The 15,093-nt window shown below is 37.2% G+C and overlaps 1 protein-coding gene across 3 annotated transcripts in view; it reads right to left on the reverse strand.

Moving 5' to 3' along the window:
• Positions 1 to 15,093, reverse strand: part of LOC149833818 (signal peptidase complex subunit 3B-like) — a 33,367-nt gene that overhangs the window by 6,678 nt on the left and 11,596 nt on the right. For all 3 annotated transcript variants that reach the window (XM_090009868.1, XM_090009869.1, XM_090009872.1), the window contains one exon: positions 10,168 to 10,230. In XM_090009868.1, the coding sequence (XP_089865994.1) occupies positions 10,168 to 10,230 (63 nt within the window). The remainder of the gene's footprint in view (positions 1 to 10,167; positions 10,231 to 15,093) is intronic.

Here is a 15,093-nt window from a genome sequence, read left to right on the forward strand (position 1 = left end):
CACCCTCCAAGTATGTGTTAAAACATATGTAATAATACATCTATATATATATATAAATATAGATGTATATTTACCATAATACCCGATAGGGGTATTATGGTCTTTTCACAAGTACCCAATAGGGGTACTTGTTTTGTTTCTTTTATTTCACTGTTTTTTAATTTTTGTTTTTTATTTTTTAAATGCTTTTTTGGATACCGAAAAGGGGCCCCACAATGGAATCGTTGGGGCCCCCAACGGTCACAATTGTGACCGTTGGGGGCTCCCAACGGCCCCTTTGGTCTCCTTTTCTTATAAATAGGGGGAACCCCCCTTGTATGTGGTATTGCTCTTGAGAGCTCCTCTTCAATAATAGTGATATTATTTTTCATGTGTGTAGCCTTTTTATAAGGCCTTTCGTATATCCCTTAGTGGATTTCCTCTCTTATGCTTGTTGCTTTTGTCCGTGTGGGACATAGTGAATGCTTTAGCATTCTTGGATTCTTCCGCATATTTCATTACATGGTATCAGAGCCATACGATCTTCTAAGGTAAAATCGTGTATCTCTCTACTTTCCTTTTTTTCTCACACCTCCATTTTGTAGCAATGGAAGTCAAGATCGATCTATCATTCAAGCTCAATGGGAAAAATTACATGATGTGGGCATCCGCCATGGAGAATAATCTCAAAGGCAAGAAGCTTTGGGGTTATGTAATGGGGACCATTCCGGAACCCCAACTTAAAGCTCACAAAGATGGAAGAAGATCAAGAGAAAGCACTTGAAGGCGATGCTCGTCTCAAGGCTATTGAAGATTATCATCACCAAATGGAAGATTGGGAGAGTAACCATGCAAAAATCCTAGCATGGTTTATGAATAATGTTGAACTTAAGGTATGTGCAAATATTGCAAAATTCCGCCGGGCAAATGAAGCTTGGTTTTTTATGAAGGGTATGTTTACCCAAAAGGATCTTGCAAGAGCTTATTTTTTGCAAGAAAAAGTGAGAACCACAAAACAAGGTGACATGAGCATACAAGACTATTATAGTGCTCTAAATCCTTTGTGGGATGAATTGGCTCTTTTAGAGCCTAAATGGGTGTCTATGGAGGATGTGGTACTAAGACAAAAACAAATGGAACAAGATAGATTGTTTCAATTTTTATTTGGGCTTTGTCTCGAATTTGAACAAGTTAGATCCTCACTTCTCCATAGATCTATGTTTCCTCCCTTAGAAGAGGCTATTGCCGAGATTACTCAAGAAGAGACTAGGCATAATATGGGTAAAAGCATTGATGAAGTTCTTGCCGTATCTAAACCCGGCAATCATGTCAAAACATACAAACCACCTCATTTTGGTAAGCAAGGGAGTGGTGGAAGAAAAATGATTATATGTCATCATTGTTATGAGCCGGGGCATATTAAACCCGTTTGCCCAAAGCTAAATGGAGCATTCAAGCCAAAGGTGGCTTCCGTTGAAGAATCATCCACCAAAGAAGATGACGGCAAGAACGGGGATCTCAAAGATACTCTTGGACAAATTTCCTTGGCTCTCCAAAAAATTCTAAAGGCTACTTCTTCTACCTCCGGTGCCGCCATTGCCTCATCATCACCTCTCGATACATACTCTTGGATTTTAGATTCCAGAGCTTCTTTTCACATGACCCCTAATGAAAATGCATTAACCAATGTGCACACCAATTCAAAAATGTCTTGTGTCTCTACGACCGATGGAACTTTTCTCAAAATAAATGGTGTTGGAACTCTTGATTCTAAAAATGTTCAAAATTTTCTTGTTCCAAAAGTTAGAATAGTTCCAAAATTAAATCTTAACCTCTTTTCCGTTTCTCAAATAGCCGACCATGGATGTGAAATATCTTTCTCATCCCAAGGATGCTTTGTGCAGGATCTCCGGTCCGGGAAGCGGATTGGGCAAGGCCATAGGAAGGGAGACCTTTATTTTATGGATAACTTAATGCTTCCAAATACCTCATTTTGTACTTATGTCCAAGACAAAAATATTGAAACTTGGCATAAAAGGCTTGGACATCCAAGTTATTCTAAAATGTATCTTTTTCCTTTTGGACACAAGTTTTGTAAAGAAAAAGATATCAATTGCAAAGATTGCATTTTTGGCAAAATGAAGTCTACTCCTTTTCCTATTAGAACCTTTGTAACAACAAGACCTTTTGAATTGGTGCATTCCGATGTTTGGGGGTCATCTCCGGTTCTATCTAAAGGTGGTTATTCGTATTATGTTACTTTTATTGATGATTATACTAGATATGTATGGATTTATTTTCTTAACTTTAAATCGGAAGTTTTTAACTTCTTTAAAGAATTTCATGCAAAAGTTCAAAATCAATTTCAAAGTCAAATATCCATTCTTAGATCCGATTCGGGTGGAGAGTACTTATCAAATGATTTTCAATCATATCTAAAACAACATGGCATTTGTCATCAAAAATCTTGCCCAAGAACTCCTCAACAAAACGGTCTAGCGGAAAGAAAACATAGGCATATTTTGGAAACCACTAGATCCTTACTCATTTCTAAAAATATTCCTAAAAATTTTTGGGCCGAAGCCGTGTTAACCTCCACCTATTTAATCAATAGGATGCCATCTTCAAAATTGAACAATATCTCTCCTTATGAAAAACTTTTTAATATGACACCCGACTACAATCGTCTTCGAATTTTTGGGTGTAAATGCTTTGTTCTCTTACATAAAAGAGATAAATTATCACCTAAAGCAATAGAATGTGTATTTTTAGGATATGGTGAAAATCAAAAGGGCTATAGATGCTTTGACCATAAAAACAATAAATTATTTGTCTCCAAAGATGTGACCTTTTTAGAAGATGAAAATGGATTTGAAATATTGGAAAAACCAAATGAAATTGATTATATGTTTATCAATGATCTTTTAGAAGATTCAAATGATGACTCTTTGAGTCATCCGAAAGTTTTAGAAAATATTCATGATTCTCATAATAATGATGTATCACCAACTAATGGTGACAATCTCCAAGTATACACTCGGCGTGAGGAAGCCCAACCTATTAGTGCTTTAGAAAAATTCTTGCGGCTTAATGAACCCCTAGAAGAGACCTCCCTTAGGCGTTCTTCTAGAGAATCAATTTCACCTAATAGGTTTGTCTCATATGAAACTCTCTCACCTAACTATAGAGCTTGTCTAATAGCCTTGCATTCTTACTATGAACCTTCCCATTATAATCAAGCAAAAAGTATACCTCATTGGGTTGAAGCAATGAAAGTTGAACTAGATGCTTTAAATAAAGCTAAAACTTGGGAAATAGTTCACCTTCCTCCAAATAAGAAAGCTATAGGATGTCGATGGGTCTACAAAGTCAAAACAAAAAGTGATGGTTCCCTAGAACGTTATAAAGCTAGATTAGTTGCTAAGGGATACTCACAAGAGTATGTCATCGATTATGAGGAGACTTTTGCTCCCGTGGCTCGCATGACAAGCGTTAGAACTTTAATTGCGGTAGCATCATCTAAGAAATGCCTATATTCCAATTAGATGTTAAAAATGCATTTCTTAATGGTCAGTTGAATGAAGAAGTATATATGGACCCTCCGCCGGGAATCAGTATTAACCAAGGTCAAACCCTTCGGTTATTAAAAGCTTTATATGGTCTTAAACAAGCCCCTAAGGCTTGGTATGATAGATTTAGTGCTATCATGTTACAATTGAGATTTCGCTCATGTTATACTGACACTGCTCTTTTTGTTAAACGTGCAGGTAATAGTATCATCATCCTTCTGCTTTATGTTGATGATATGATCATCACTGGCAATGATGAAAGTGGTATTCTTAAAGTTAAAAATATGTTAAAACATAATTTTGATATGTCTGATCTGGGTTTTCTCAGGTACTTTCTTGGTATAGAAGTTGCATACTCTCCTCGAGGGTATATATTGTCACAGATGAAGCTTGTTGCAGACATATGTTCCAAATCTGGGATTTCAGATGATAAAAAGGTGGAGACTCTCGAGGTTATCAATGCTAAACTACGACTGGAGGATGGAGTTCTGCTGGATGATCCTACGCCCTACAGGCAACTCATAGGCTCCCTCACCTATCTGACTATCACCAGGCCGGATATTGCTCATGCTGTGCACTCTGCAAGCCAATTTCAGCATGCTCCTACATCTGTGCATATGAGTGTTGTGCTCCGGATCATTCGATATATTAAAAATACTTTGACTAAAGGGCTATTCCTATCCTCAATCGCTTCCTTAGATTTACTAGTTTATACTGATGTTGACTGGGGAGGAAACCCAAATGACCGAATCTCAACTACTGGCTTTTGTGTTTTCCTAGGAGATTCGCTAATTGCTTGGAGGTGCAAAAAACAGCAGAAAGTCTCATTGTCTTCTACTGAAGCAGAATACAGGGCTATGGCAACTACTACAATGGAGCTGGTGTGGCTTCGAAGTCTTCTTCAAGATATGGGAGTCGAAATTACCGGTGCTTCGAAGCTTTGTTGCGACAACAAAAGTGTCATCTACATTGCCAGCAACCACACTTTCCATGAGAGGACTAAACATATTGAAATGGACTGTCATTATGTACGTGATGAATATCTTCGTGGGACAGTTACACTGCCATATGTCACTTCAGAATATCAACTTGCAGATTTCTTCACCAAAGCCCTGCCTGCTCCTCGCTTCTTGTTCCTTCTTGGCAAACTTTCGGTCATTCCCCCGTAAAGTTTGAGGGGGGGTGTTAAAACATATGTAATAATACATCTATATATATATATAAATATAGATGTATATTTACCATAATATCCGATAGGGGTATTATGGTCTTTTCACAAGTACCCAATAGGGGTACTTGTTTTGTTTCTTTTATTTCACTGTTTTTTAATTTTGTTTTTTGTTTTTTAAATGCTTTTTTGGATACCGAAAAAGGGCCCCACAATAGAATCGTTGGGGCCCCCAACGGTCACAATTGTGACCGTTGGGGGCTCCCAACGACTCTATTGGGAGCCCCTTTGGTCTCCTTTTCTTATAAATAGGGGGAACCCCCCTTGTATGTGGTATTGCTCTTGAGAGCTCCTCTTCAATAATAGTGATATTATTTTTCATGTGCGTAGCCTTTTTATAAGGCCTTTCGTATATCCCTTAGTGGATTTCCTCTCTTATGCTTGTTGCTTTTGTCCGTGTGGGACATAGTGAATGCTTTAGCATTCTTGGATTCTTCCGCATATTTCATTACAGTATGTCACAACCTTCTTACACACATTCATTCAGGACATAATTCAGTGTAACATTATACAAGCCAAGATTTTTTTTCCTTTTTTATTCTTCATGGAGGTACCCAATGATACACGGGAGAGAAACCCAAGTATCAAGAAAAAAGAGTGTGGGGGTGGTGATCACATTATCCCTCTACCTTAAACCTATATCAAGCTGGTGAGAAAAGCTGAATTTCATTTTTAAGATACTTCTATGTTGCATACCCAGGGTTTACCTCCCAGGGGGTGAGCCCATTAAGTGACCTGGTTCTCAGAGAGGATTCCTCATCATCCAAAAAAGAAAAAAAACTTCTATGTTGCTTATGGCATAATACTTCTATGTTGCTCCATGGAAAAAATCAAAAGCTTCATGCAATACTCCCTTCACGCCCAAAACTCATATCCCCATCATGCACAGGATTAATCTGTATCTAGTGTATCATACAATGACACATTTTCACATGTATTCATGTGTTCCATGAAATCATGGAACTATAGGGCACGTTTGATGGCACATCCTGCGGGACGAAAATAATAAAAAGAACACTTTTTTTAACAAACGTTGGACGTGGCAGATGCGCAAAATCACAAAAAGAACACTCTTTTAACAAGCGTTGGACATGCAGAACGCCGTCTGCCGCATCTATAAAACAGTGTAATTTTCATTCCACCCCCCTTGTTACGAAAAGAACAAGATGGGGAGAACAAATTAAAAAAAAACACATCAATGGGTGCGCATAATTTTCATTCCACCCCCCTTGTTACGAAAAGAACAAGATGGGGAGAACAAATTTTTTAAAAAATGCATCAATGGGTGCGCCCGACGATGCTTCTCTTTCTCTCTCTCCTGTGCAGTGGTGGCCGACGGAGGGGGGAGGCGAGGCCGGCGAAGTGCCGGCAGCCAGCGGATGGGGGGAGGCGAGGTCGGCAGCCGGTGGAGGGGGAGGCAAAGAAGAAGAAGAAGAATGAAGAAGGGGCCGGTGGAGAGGTGGAGGTGAGGCCGCCCGGCCCCTTCTTCATTCTTTTTCTTTTTCTTCTTCCTCTTCTTCGTTCTTCTTCTTTTTTTTTATTTTCTTTTTTATTAGGGTTTTTTTCTTTGATTTTCTTCTTCTTCTTCTTCTTCTTCTTCTTATCTTCTTCATTCTTCTTCTTTTTCTATGTTCTTCTTGATTAGGGCTTTTTTTTCTTCAATAATTTTTTTTCATTGATTAGGGTTTTTTTTCTTTGATATTCATGGATTAGGGTTTTTTTATTCATTACGTTTTTTTTTCATTGATTAGGGCTTTGAATCAAATATCTTTAGTTTAGGGTTTTTTAGTTTATTTATGATTTATTTTCTTGCATTTTAGGGTTTTATGATTTATTTATAGTTTTTGGTTTGTATATAAAAAAATCGGAATTCCTATTTATAGTTAATTTGATTAGGGCTTTCTTTTATTTGATTAGAGTTTTTTTCTTTGATTTTTTATGATTAGGGCTATTGTATTTTAAGGTTTTATAATTTTGATTAGGGTTTTTTCTTGTATTTGATTAGGGATTTTTTTATTTTCTTTGGTTAGAGTTTGAATTAAGGGCTTTTTATTTAATTTTATGTTTTTTCTTATAATTTAGAGTTTTTTGGTTTATTTATGATTTATTTTATTGCATCTAATTTGATAATTTGATTTTTTGTAATAAATTTGCTTTTAGGGTTTGATATTTTTATGATAAAATTTCATAATTAGATGTGATATGACATTGATTAAATCATTTATATAAAAAAAATATCAATTCTTATTTTTTCTCAAATGACTCAAATTGTAAACATTTTTTAGTTTTTAGATCCAATCCGAGATCCATATCCGAGGTTAAAATACATAATAAACATGTTAAAACACTGATATGGTTGGGCAGATCGAGTCGTACGATCCAAAACGAAGTTATTCAACCTATTAACCATGTGTGTCCATGTGATATGACATTGATTAAATCATTTATATATAAAAAAATATCAATTCTTATTTTTTCTCAAATGACTCAAATTGTAAACATTTTTTAGTTTTTAGATCCAATCCGAGATCCATATCCGAGGCTAAAATCCATAATAAACATGTTAAAACACTGATATGGTTCAGTGGATTGAGTCGTACAATCCAAAACAAAGTTATCTGACCCATTATCCATGTGTGTCCATGTTGTCCGCACACAGCGTAAAACAAACGTTGGACTTTGAAACAACAACATCCGAGTACGGTTCAAACAAACCTTGGACTTGGTACAGTTGTTACAAAACAAACAAAACCAGTGTTATGTTGTCTTTTTTGTTCATTTTTGTCCAATCCTGAACAAGCCATCAAACATAATCATATGATACCATCCATGACATAATAACCAGGAGAAAACACAATTTAGTACAACAGTATTAATCATGTAAATGGGTGGGTTTAGCAGTCCATACATCTGCGATTTTTGCAAAACCTCCACCTAAAAAAATAGACTAGGAGCTAGAAACACAAATGACACCTCCTATAAGGTAATTCTGATTAAGCTGGTAGTCCTTCAGCATCTCCAAAGAAGAAATGGCAGAAGAAAATAAGGAAAGAATCTGGACTCATCGCCATGATCATCAGCTGCCTGTCACCAGAAATCTGTGCACTAAGGTCCACAATCGAGGAGATGAAGACATATGGTGGCAGGTATCAGTTCATGAACCAAATAAGAGAACCACACTCCGGAGACAAGGCTTTGTCCAATAAAGAAAGAAACAGGTTTTTGTCATTTTATTTGCATGGAAATGGTCTCTAAGGAAATGTAAAAATTAACTACAGATCTATATCACAGGGATTCGGCCAGACAGGTACCGCACCCGCGTCGACGCGACGCGATGCGGGTGCGGGAGCGGGTGCGGTCAATCCGACCCTGGGTGCGGTCAACGCACCTAGGGTCATTTTGATACATTTTTTTGATTTTTTTTTAAATTTTGCCCTATGAAATGGTACAAGGGTGATTCTTTGGACAAATCAGAGGTGCCGGAAAAATGCAAAGGGTGTTTTGGAAGGGGTGTTGTTTTAGAGTTGATACCTGGGGATTTGAAGGCAATAGGAAAAGGTTGCAGAGTCCTTGTTGCAGTAGCTCCTGCTGCAACTGCACCACCGGGGACATCGTATAAATCGCTCGACCTGCCCTCACTGTTATAAAAGGTGGGGCTGTTGTCACAACGGGAGAAGGGAGGCATCCTAAAGGGGAACGCGTGCGAGACAGCTTTTGAGGCGCCGGACTAATACCTTCCCTCTCTTCACCACCAACTCCTCTCTCCCCGTCCTCAAAACCACCACCATCAACACCAACACGAACACCACCAAAAAAAGAACACCACCACCCACCTCCATTAAAACCACCAAAAAAAGAAGAAAAATACTACTTTTTTCTTAAGGAAAATACACAAAAAAACCTTGCTTTTTCTTTTTATTAAAAGTCAGCAAACCAGACCACAAACGGAAAACAGCTCCCCTCTGAAGCCACCAACCTAAAGGGAATCATTCACGGCCAAGGCTGCTGCTGCGCCTGCAAAGCTCCCTGCTGTGCCTGCACTACTACTGCCCCGGTCTCTGATGCGCAACCAATCTCCCCCTTTCATCCTTCACTGCTTCCCATGCTTCCAACATTCGGCCTTTGGGACAAATTAGTAAAGCTAACGCTGCTGCCCCTTATTACTTCAAATCACATCACACTAACCCTTTACATGTCTCGAGTGTTGCACCCAACCAGGGTTGGGGACTCTAACCAAAGTTCCTTCATGTGATGCAGTAACTGATTGCCCCCAACTAGTCTCACCTCCACTTCCAGAAGGAAAAAGCGTAAAACACAAAATCTCCAAATATCTTATTATATGTCATAAAGAAATCTAAAAATGTAAAGGTAGAAAAGATGGCTGGAGGCGGTACGGTCACGGAAACAGAGGTCAAAACTAATAAGATATTGACTGGTGATTTTAAAGCCCGAGTAATTACATCCTGACCAAGGAGATACAATGATATTCTACTTAAATTAAACTAATGGGTCTTGGTTTGATCTTCTTTATAACCATTACAATAAAAAAAATGACGTGAGCACTTGATGTAGTGAAATGAGGTTTGTGGGTTAGAAGGGAAAGGGCGGGCAGCTAAGGTCAAGGCCGTGCCCGGCCAGTTAATTATTTTGCTAGAAAGTGATGTGAGCGTAGCTGGTGGTGGTATTGATTAGGCCTTGCCCGGAACAGAGCGGCCTTGCCCAGGACCCGCATCGGGGGAACCCGGACCCCTTATATATATATATATATATATATATATATATATATATATATATATATATATATATATATTTTTTTTTTTTTTTTTTTTTTTTTTTTTTTTTTTTTGCCGCACCCCCGCACCCGGGTTTTTTGGAAGTGCCGAATCACCGCACCCGCACCCATGTGACTTAGCTACAGATCCAAGAGTGAATTCGATACCTCTATATCTGAAAAGGAGTTCAAATTCAAAGACAGGGTAATAATCTTTGATATTTACTTTGTTTCAACGCCATAATGTACAAGTGGGTTTTCTAATTCCTCACACAGGCTATTTGTAGGACAAACCTTGTGCTTGTACCCCTCCTCATTCCACTGAATATGAACTCCCAAAACTTCCACTAACTGATTAGGCTTCCCAAAAAGGAGAAGGAAGTCCAACTAGCTTATTAAACTAAATGATTAGGAACATTTAAAGGAACCTTGACAATTCAAGCATAAACATAAATATAAGCAGTCAACCATGTACAAGTCATTGCACAGATACCACAACTATGTCATAAAGCTAAAAGTAGATTCATCTATGTATTGAATAAAAATTTGCAGGAGGAATATCAAAAAGTGCAAATTCCATATCAAAAGCATAAGCAGCAGCATTGATCATATGTCCAGACCTGCTTTGTGTTCCATGTGAACAGGGATTGTAGGTCTGCTGATATATTCAAAGTCAAACTAACCTGCATGACACAAGAAAGTATGTCATTATAATTACAACCTCAACCCTTGTCCTACAAATAGACTATTTCAGTAGTACAATTGTAACAGATGCTATCTGCACCAATGTGATGCTGCACTTAGTTTTTGTTAAAGGATAGCTGGCCCATAGAGGTGCATAAAAGCTATAACCGTTAGAATATCTACTTGCAATTGTTGTATGTTGACCAGGATATCATTATACAACGTTGTATAATATTCCATTGTAATTGTTTGTGTATGTGTATCTATATATATGAAAAGTGGTAGCTGCCTACCACATTTCTAGCCTACCGCTAGCCTACCACGAGTGAACGGGTGTTTTCGGGTTGTTATCCACAAATTTGATGCTGCAGATGTATTCGCCATGGTTAATTTGCCAAGAAACAGCACTTGGATCATGCTTTTTCGATAAAAATGTTATTTTTTAAGCCTTAAATATTTATGAAAATCTTAGATTGTTGATTTTTAAACCTTATAAAAACCTACCAGAATGTCGGAATCAAATGAGAGTTGATTCCTATAAAATCAAGTATGTAGAACACATCTGTACGATCAGATTTAAGGAAAACATGGAAAAAACCCTTCAAAAAGATGGAATGCTGGCAGTATGCCAGAAAACTGGTAGGAAGCTATCACCTACTATATATATATATATATATATATATATATATATATATATATATATATATAGGAAAAGTTTTGAGAAAATCCTTTGTATGTACAAATGACTTACGAAATCCTTTTTTTGTATTGTTTTGTTTCTTTTTTTGGTAAATCTGACCTCGCAGTTATGTTATACATTGTCTGTTTCATAACTATCAACATTTGGATCGCTAGATTCCAACTTGGGAATGGGTTTTCCCAGCAATCCAAAAATCAACGGCCATAAATGCTTCAAAATTTCTCAACTTATAAAAATATATCTTTTTGTTGAGAAAACATGATCAAGAGTCGATTCCTGACAAATCAACACATCTACAACATTAGACTGAATCAAAACAACTTGCACCATGAGATTCCAACTAGATTGTACATACAAAAGATTGTAGCAAATATATATATATATATATATATATATATATATATATATAAAATCAATTAAAAAGAACATAAAAACCAGAGATTGGCAAAATGAAGGCTGACTTGACCCCACTTGCAACACTTTGGTTACCATATCAGCATAAGTAGGTCAAGCTGGAAACTGTAAAAGTATCTTCAACAAGATACTAATATCAAGACCTTAATATTCTTGATATTCAACCCACCACGAAAGCACAATAAGAACACTTTAGAACACTTGTGCACAAAAAGCACAACCCACAAATAACTCACAAATGCACAAAGGCATAAAAACAATGGAATCAATTTATTGAGAACTTGGGCTTTGTCTCAAAGCCCCAAGAGAATACAAGGGGAGAGCCCCTATTTATAACAATCCAAAAGGGAGCCTTGGAGGGGCTCCACTCATAGACGTTGGAGCCCCTCCAACGGTCACAAATGTGACCGTTGGAGGGGCCCAACGTCTATTTGAGTGGGCCCCCCAAGGTTCCTTTAAGTGAAAAAATAAAAGAAATAAAAATAAAGAAAAAGAAAAAGTAAAAAGAAATTACAAACACATTCAAAAGGTGAATGTGCGTAAAATGGAAGAAAAGACGAAACTACCCCTATGACTAAATAATAAGAAATATATATTTTATATATATAAAAAGTAGATACATATACATATATATTAATATATGTATATGTATTACCTTATATATATAAAATATATATATTACATTAGGTAATAAGGTACATAATTTAACACCCCCCCTCAAACTTAGGGCAGGATGACCGAGAGTTTGCTAAGAAGAAAGTTGAAACGCGGAGCACACAAGGCTTTGGTGAAGAAATCCGCCAATTGATATTCGGACGTGACATATGGAAGGTCAATGATTCCCTTGAGGTACGCCTCTCGAACATAATGACAATCCATCTCTATGTGTTTGGTCCGCTCATGAAAGGTGTGATTTTTGGCGATATAAATCGCACTTTTGTTGTCACAGCAAAGCTTGGTAGGTCCTTCAATAGTGATTCCCATGTCTTCCAGCAATTGGTGAATCCAAACAATTTCCATGGTAGTAGTTGCCATGGCACGATATTCGGCTTCAGTTGATGATAGAGACACCTTTTGCTGCTTCTTGCATCTCCATGAGATTAATGAGTCTCCTAAGAAAACACAAAAACCAGTGGTGGAGTGACGGTTATTTGGGTCACCTCCCCAATCAGAGTCAGTATAAGCAATTAACCTTAATTCAGAAGAAGAAGATAGAAAAACTCCCTTATTAATAGTGTGCTTTAGGTATCTTACGACACGTAAGATAGCACCCATGTGAACAGAAGTTGGTGCATGCTGAAATTGACTTGCCGTATGCACCGCATGTGAGATATCTGGTCTGGTGATACTTAGATACATCAACGATCCTACGAGCTGCCTGTAGGGAGTAGGATCGGAGAGAGGAACACCATCATCAATCTTCATTTTTGCTCCTACTATAGCAGGAGTTTCACAAACTTTATCATCTGTAATACCTGACCTGTCAATAATCTCAGATGCAAGCTTAGTTTGAGACAAAAAATACCCTCTATGAGAGTATGCAACCTCAATGCCCAAAAAATAAGTTAAGAAACCCAAGTCAGACATTTCAAACTTATCCTTTAAAATGGACTTTATGCTTTTAATCCCTTTAGAATCACTCCCAGTAATAAGCATGTCGTCCACATATAGCAACAGAATAACAATTCCTGCATTAGACTTTCTAACAAACAAAGCAGTATCAGTAAAGCATGATGAAAAACCATTATCTAACATCACGGAGTTAAACCTATCATACCAAGCTTTGGGAGCTTGTTTTAAACCATACAGTGCTTTCCGAAGACGAAGCACTTTCCCTTTAGGATACTCCATTCCAGGAGGAGCATCCATATATACTTCTTCGTTTAGATCTCCGTTTAAAAACGTATTCTTAACATCCATCTGATAGATGTTCCATTTATTTATTGAAGCAACGGTTATAAGACATCGGACGGTGACCATCCGAGCAACGGGGGCAAAAGTCTCCTCATAATCAATCCCATATTTTTGACCATATCCTTTTGCTACTAAGCGGGCCTTATATCTCTCAAGAGACTCATCACACTTAGTTTTGACTTTAAATACCCATCTACATCCTATTGCTTTCTTATCTTTAGGAAGGTCTTGAAACTCCCAGGTTTTCGCTTTCTTTAGGGCTTCAAGTTCATTATTCATAGCAATTATCCATTCTGGGTATTTTCGTGCTTCCTCAAAATCCCTAGGTTCTATGTACGAGTGAATGGCGCTTAAACAAGCTCTATATTTTGGTGAAAAAGACTCATATGAGATGAACCTAGAAGGGGGTTTTCTTGATCTTTCGGTCCTACGAAGATTTCCTTCACTTGAAGGGGGGGACTCATTATCATATCTTTCGAGGGCACTTCTAAAAGTACTCCTATCTCTATGAGAATAGGTTATAGGATCTCTATGTGGTTCTTCATTAATGGGTTGATCAGTATGAGTTTCATCATTTTGATTTGTTTCATCATCGCTAGTATCATCATCTTCAGTTAATAAATCAAACAGAAAAGAATAATCTATATTCTCGTCATTAGTTTCAAGTTTTTCGAAACCACTAACATTTTCCAAAAAGCTTACATTTCTGGAAACATAAAGTTTATCACTCTTAACATCATAACAGCGAAAACCTTTATGAGTTTCAGAGTAACCAAGAAAGGCACAAGGAATGGCCTTAGGGGAGAGTTTGTCATTTTTATCAGTAAGGACAAAACATTTACATCCAAAAACCCTTAACCTGCTATAATCAGGTTCTTTTTCGTATAATTTTTCAAACGGGGAAATCTTGTTCAAGTTTTTAGATGGAAGTCTATTTATGAGATAGACAGAAGTAAGAGCGGCCTCCGCCCAAAGTTTTTTCGGTATATTTTGAGAAATGAGCAAAGTTCGTGTGGTTTCAATAATATGCCTATGTTTCCGTTCAGCCAACCCATTTTGTTGGGGGGTTTTGGGACAAGACTTTTGATGAAGAATTCCATAGCTTTCAAGATAGCTTTTAAATTCATTGGAAAGGTATTCACCACCCGAATCGGTTCTAAAAATTTTAAAATTTCCATTGAATTGATTTAAAACCATCATATGAAATGCTTTAAAGGTTGAAAAAACTTCATATTTATGTTTAAGAAAATATATCCAACTAAACCTAGTGAAATCATCCACAAAGATAACATAGTAAGAAAAGCCTCCCTTGGATATCACCGGAGCTGGACCCCATACATCGGAGTGAACAATTTCAAAAGGTTTTGTTGTAAACATGGATCTTTGAGGAAAAGGAAGACTTCTCATTTTTCCAAGAATACATTCATTACAAACAAAATTTTCATTACAAAGATGCTTAATAAAAGGCAAATAAGAGATTTTAACAATGTTGGGATGACCCAATCTCTTATGCCATACATGAATATCTTTGTTTTGAGCAACATTACAAAATTGATTCTTGGGAATTTTAAGAAAATCAACATAGTAGAGGTCTCCTCTCCTAGAGCCTTCCCCAATCAATTTCCCGGACTGGCGATCCTGTATCCAACATTTATTAGAAGAGAACTTTATATCGCAACCATAGTCCGAGAGTTGAGAAACGGAAAGTAAATTTAAGTTTAGCTTTGGAATAAGACGAATTTTTGGGATAAAAAAATCTTGTTTTTCAAAATTTCCCATTCCTTTAATTTCAAGAGGGGTTCCATCCGCGGTTGAGACAAAAGATGGAAGACGA

Source organism: Nuphar pumila, chromosome 6 (assembly GCF_984573655.1).
Source record: "Nuphar pumila chromosome 6, dmNupPumi1.hap1.1, whole genome shotgun sequence".
In the NCBI taxonomy this organism is placed as follows: domain Eukaryota; kingdom Viridiplantae; phylum Streptophyta; class Magnoliopsida; order Nymphaeales; family Nymphaeaceae; genus Nuphar; species Nuphar pumila.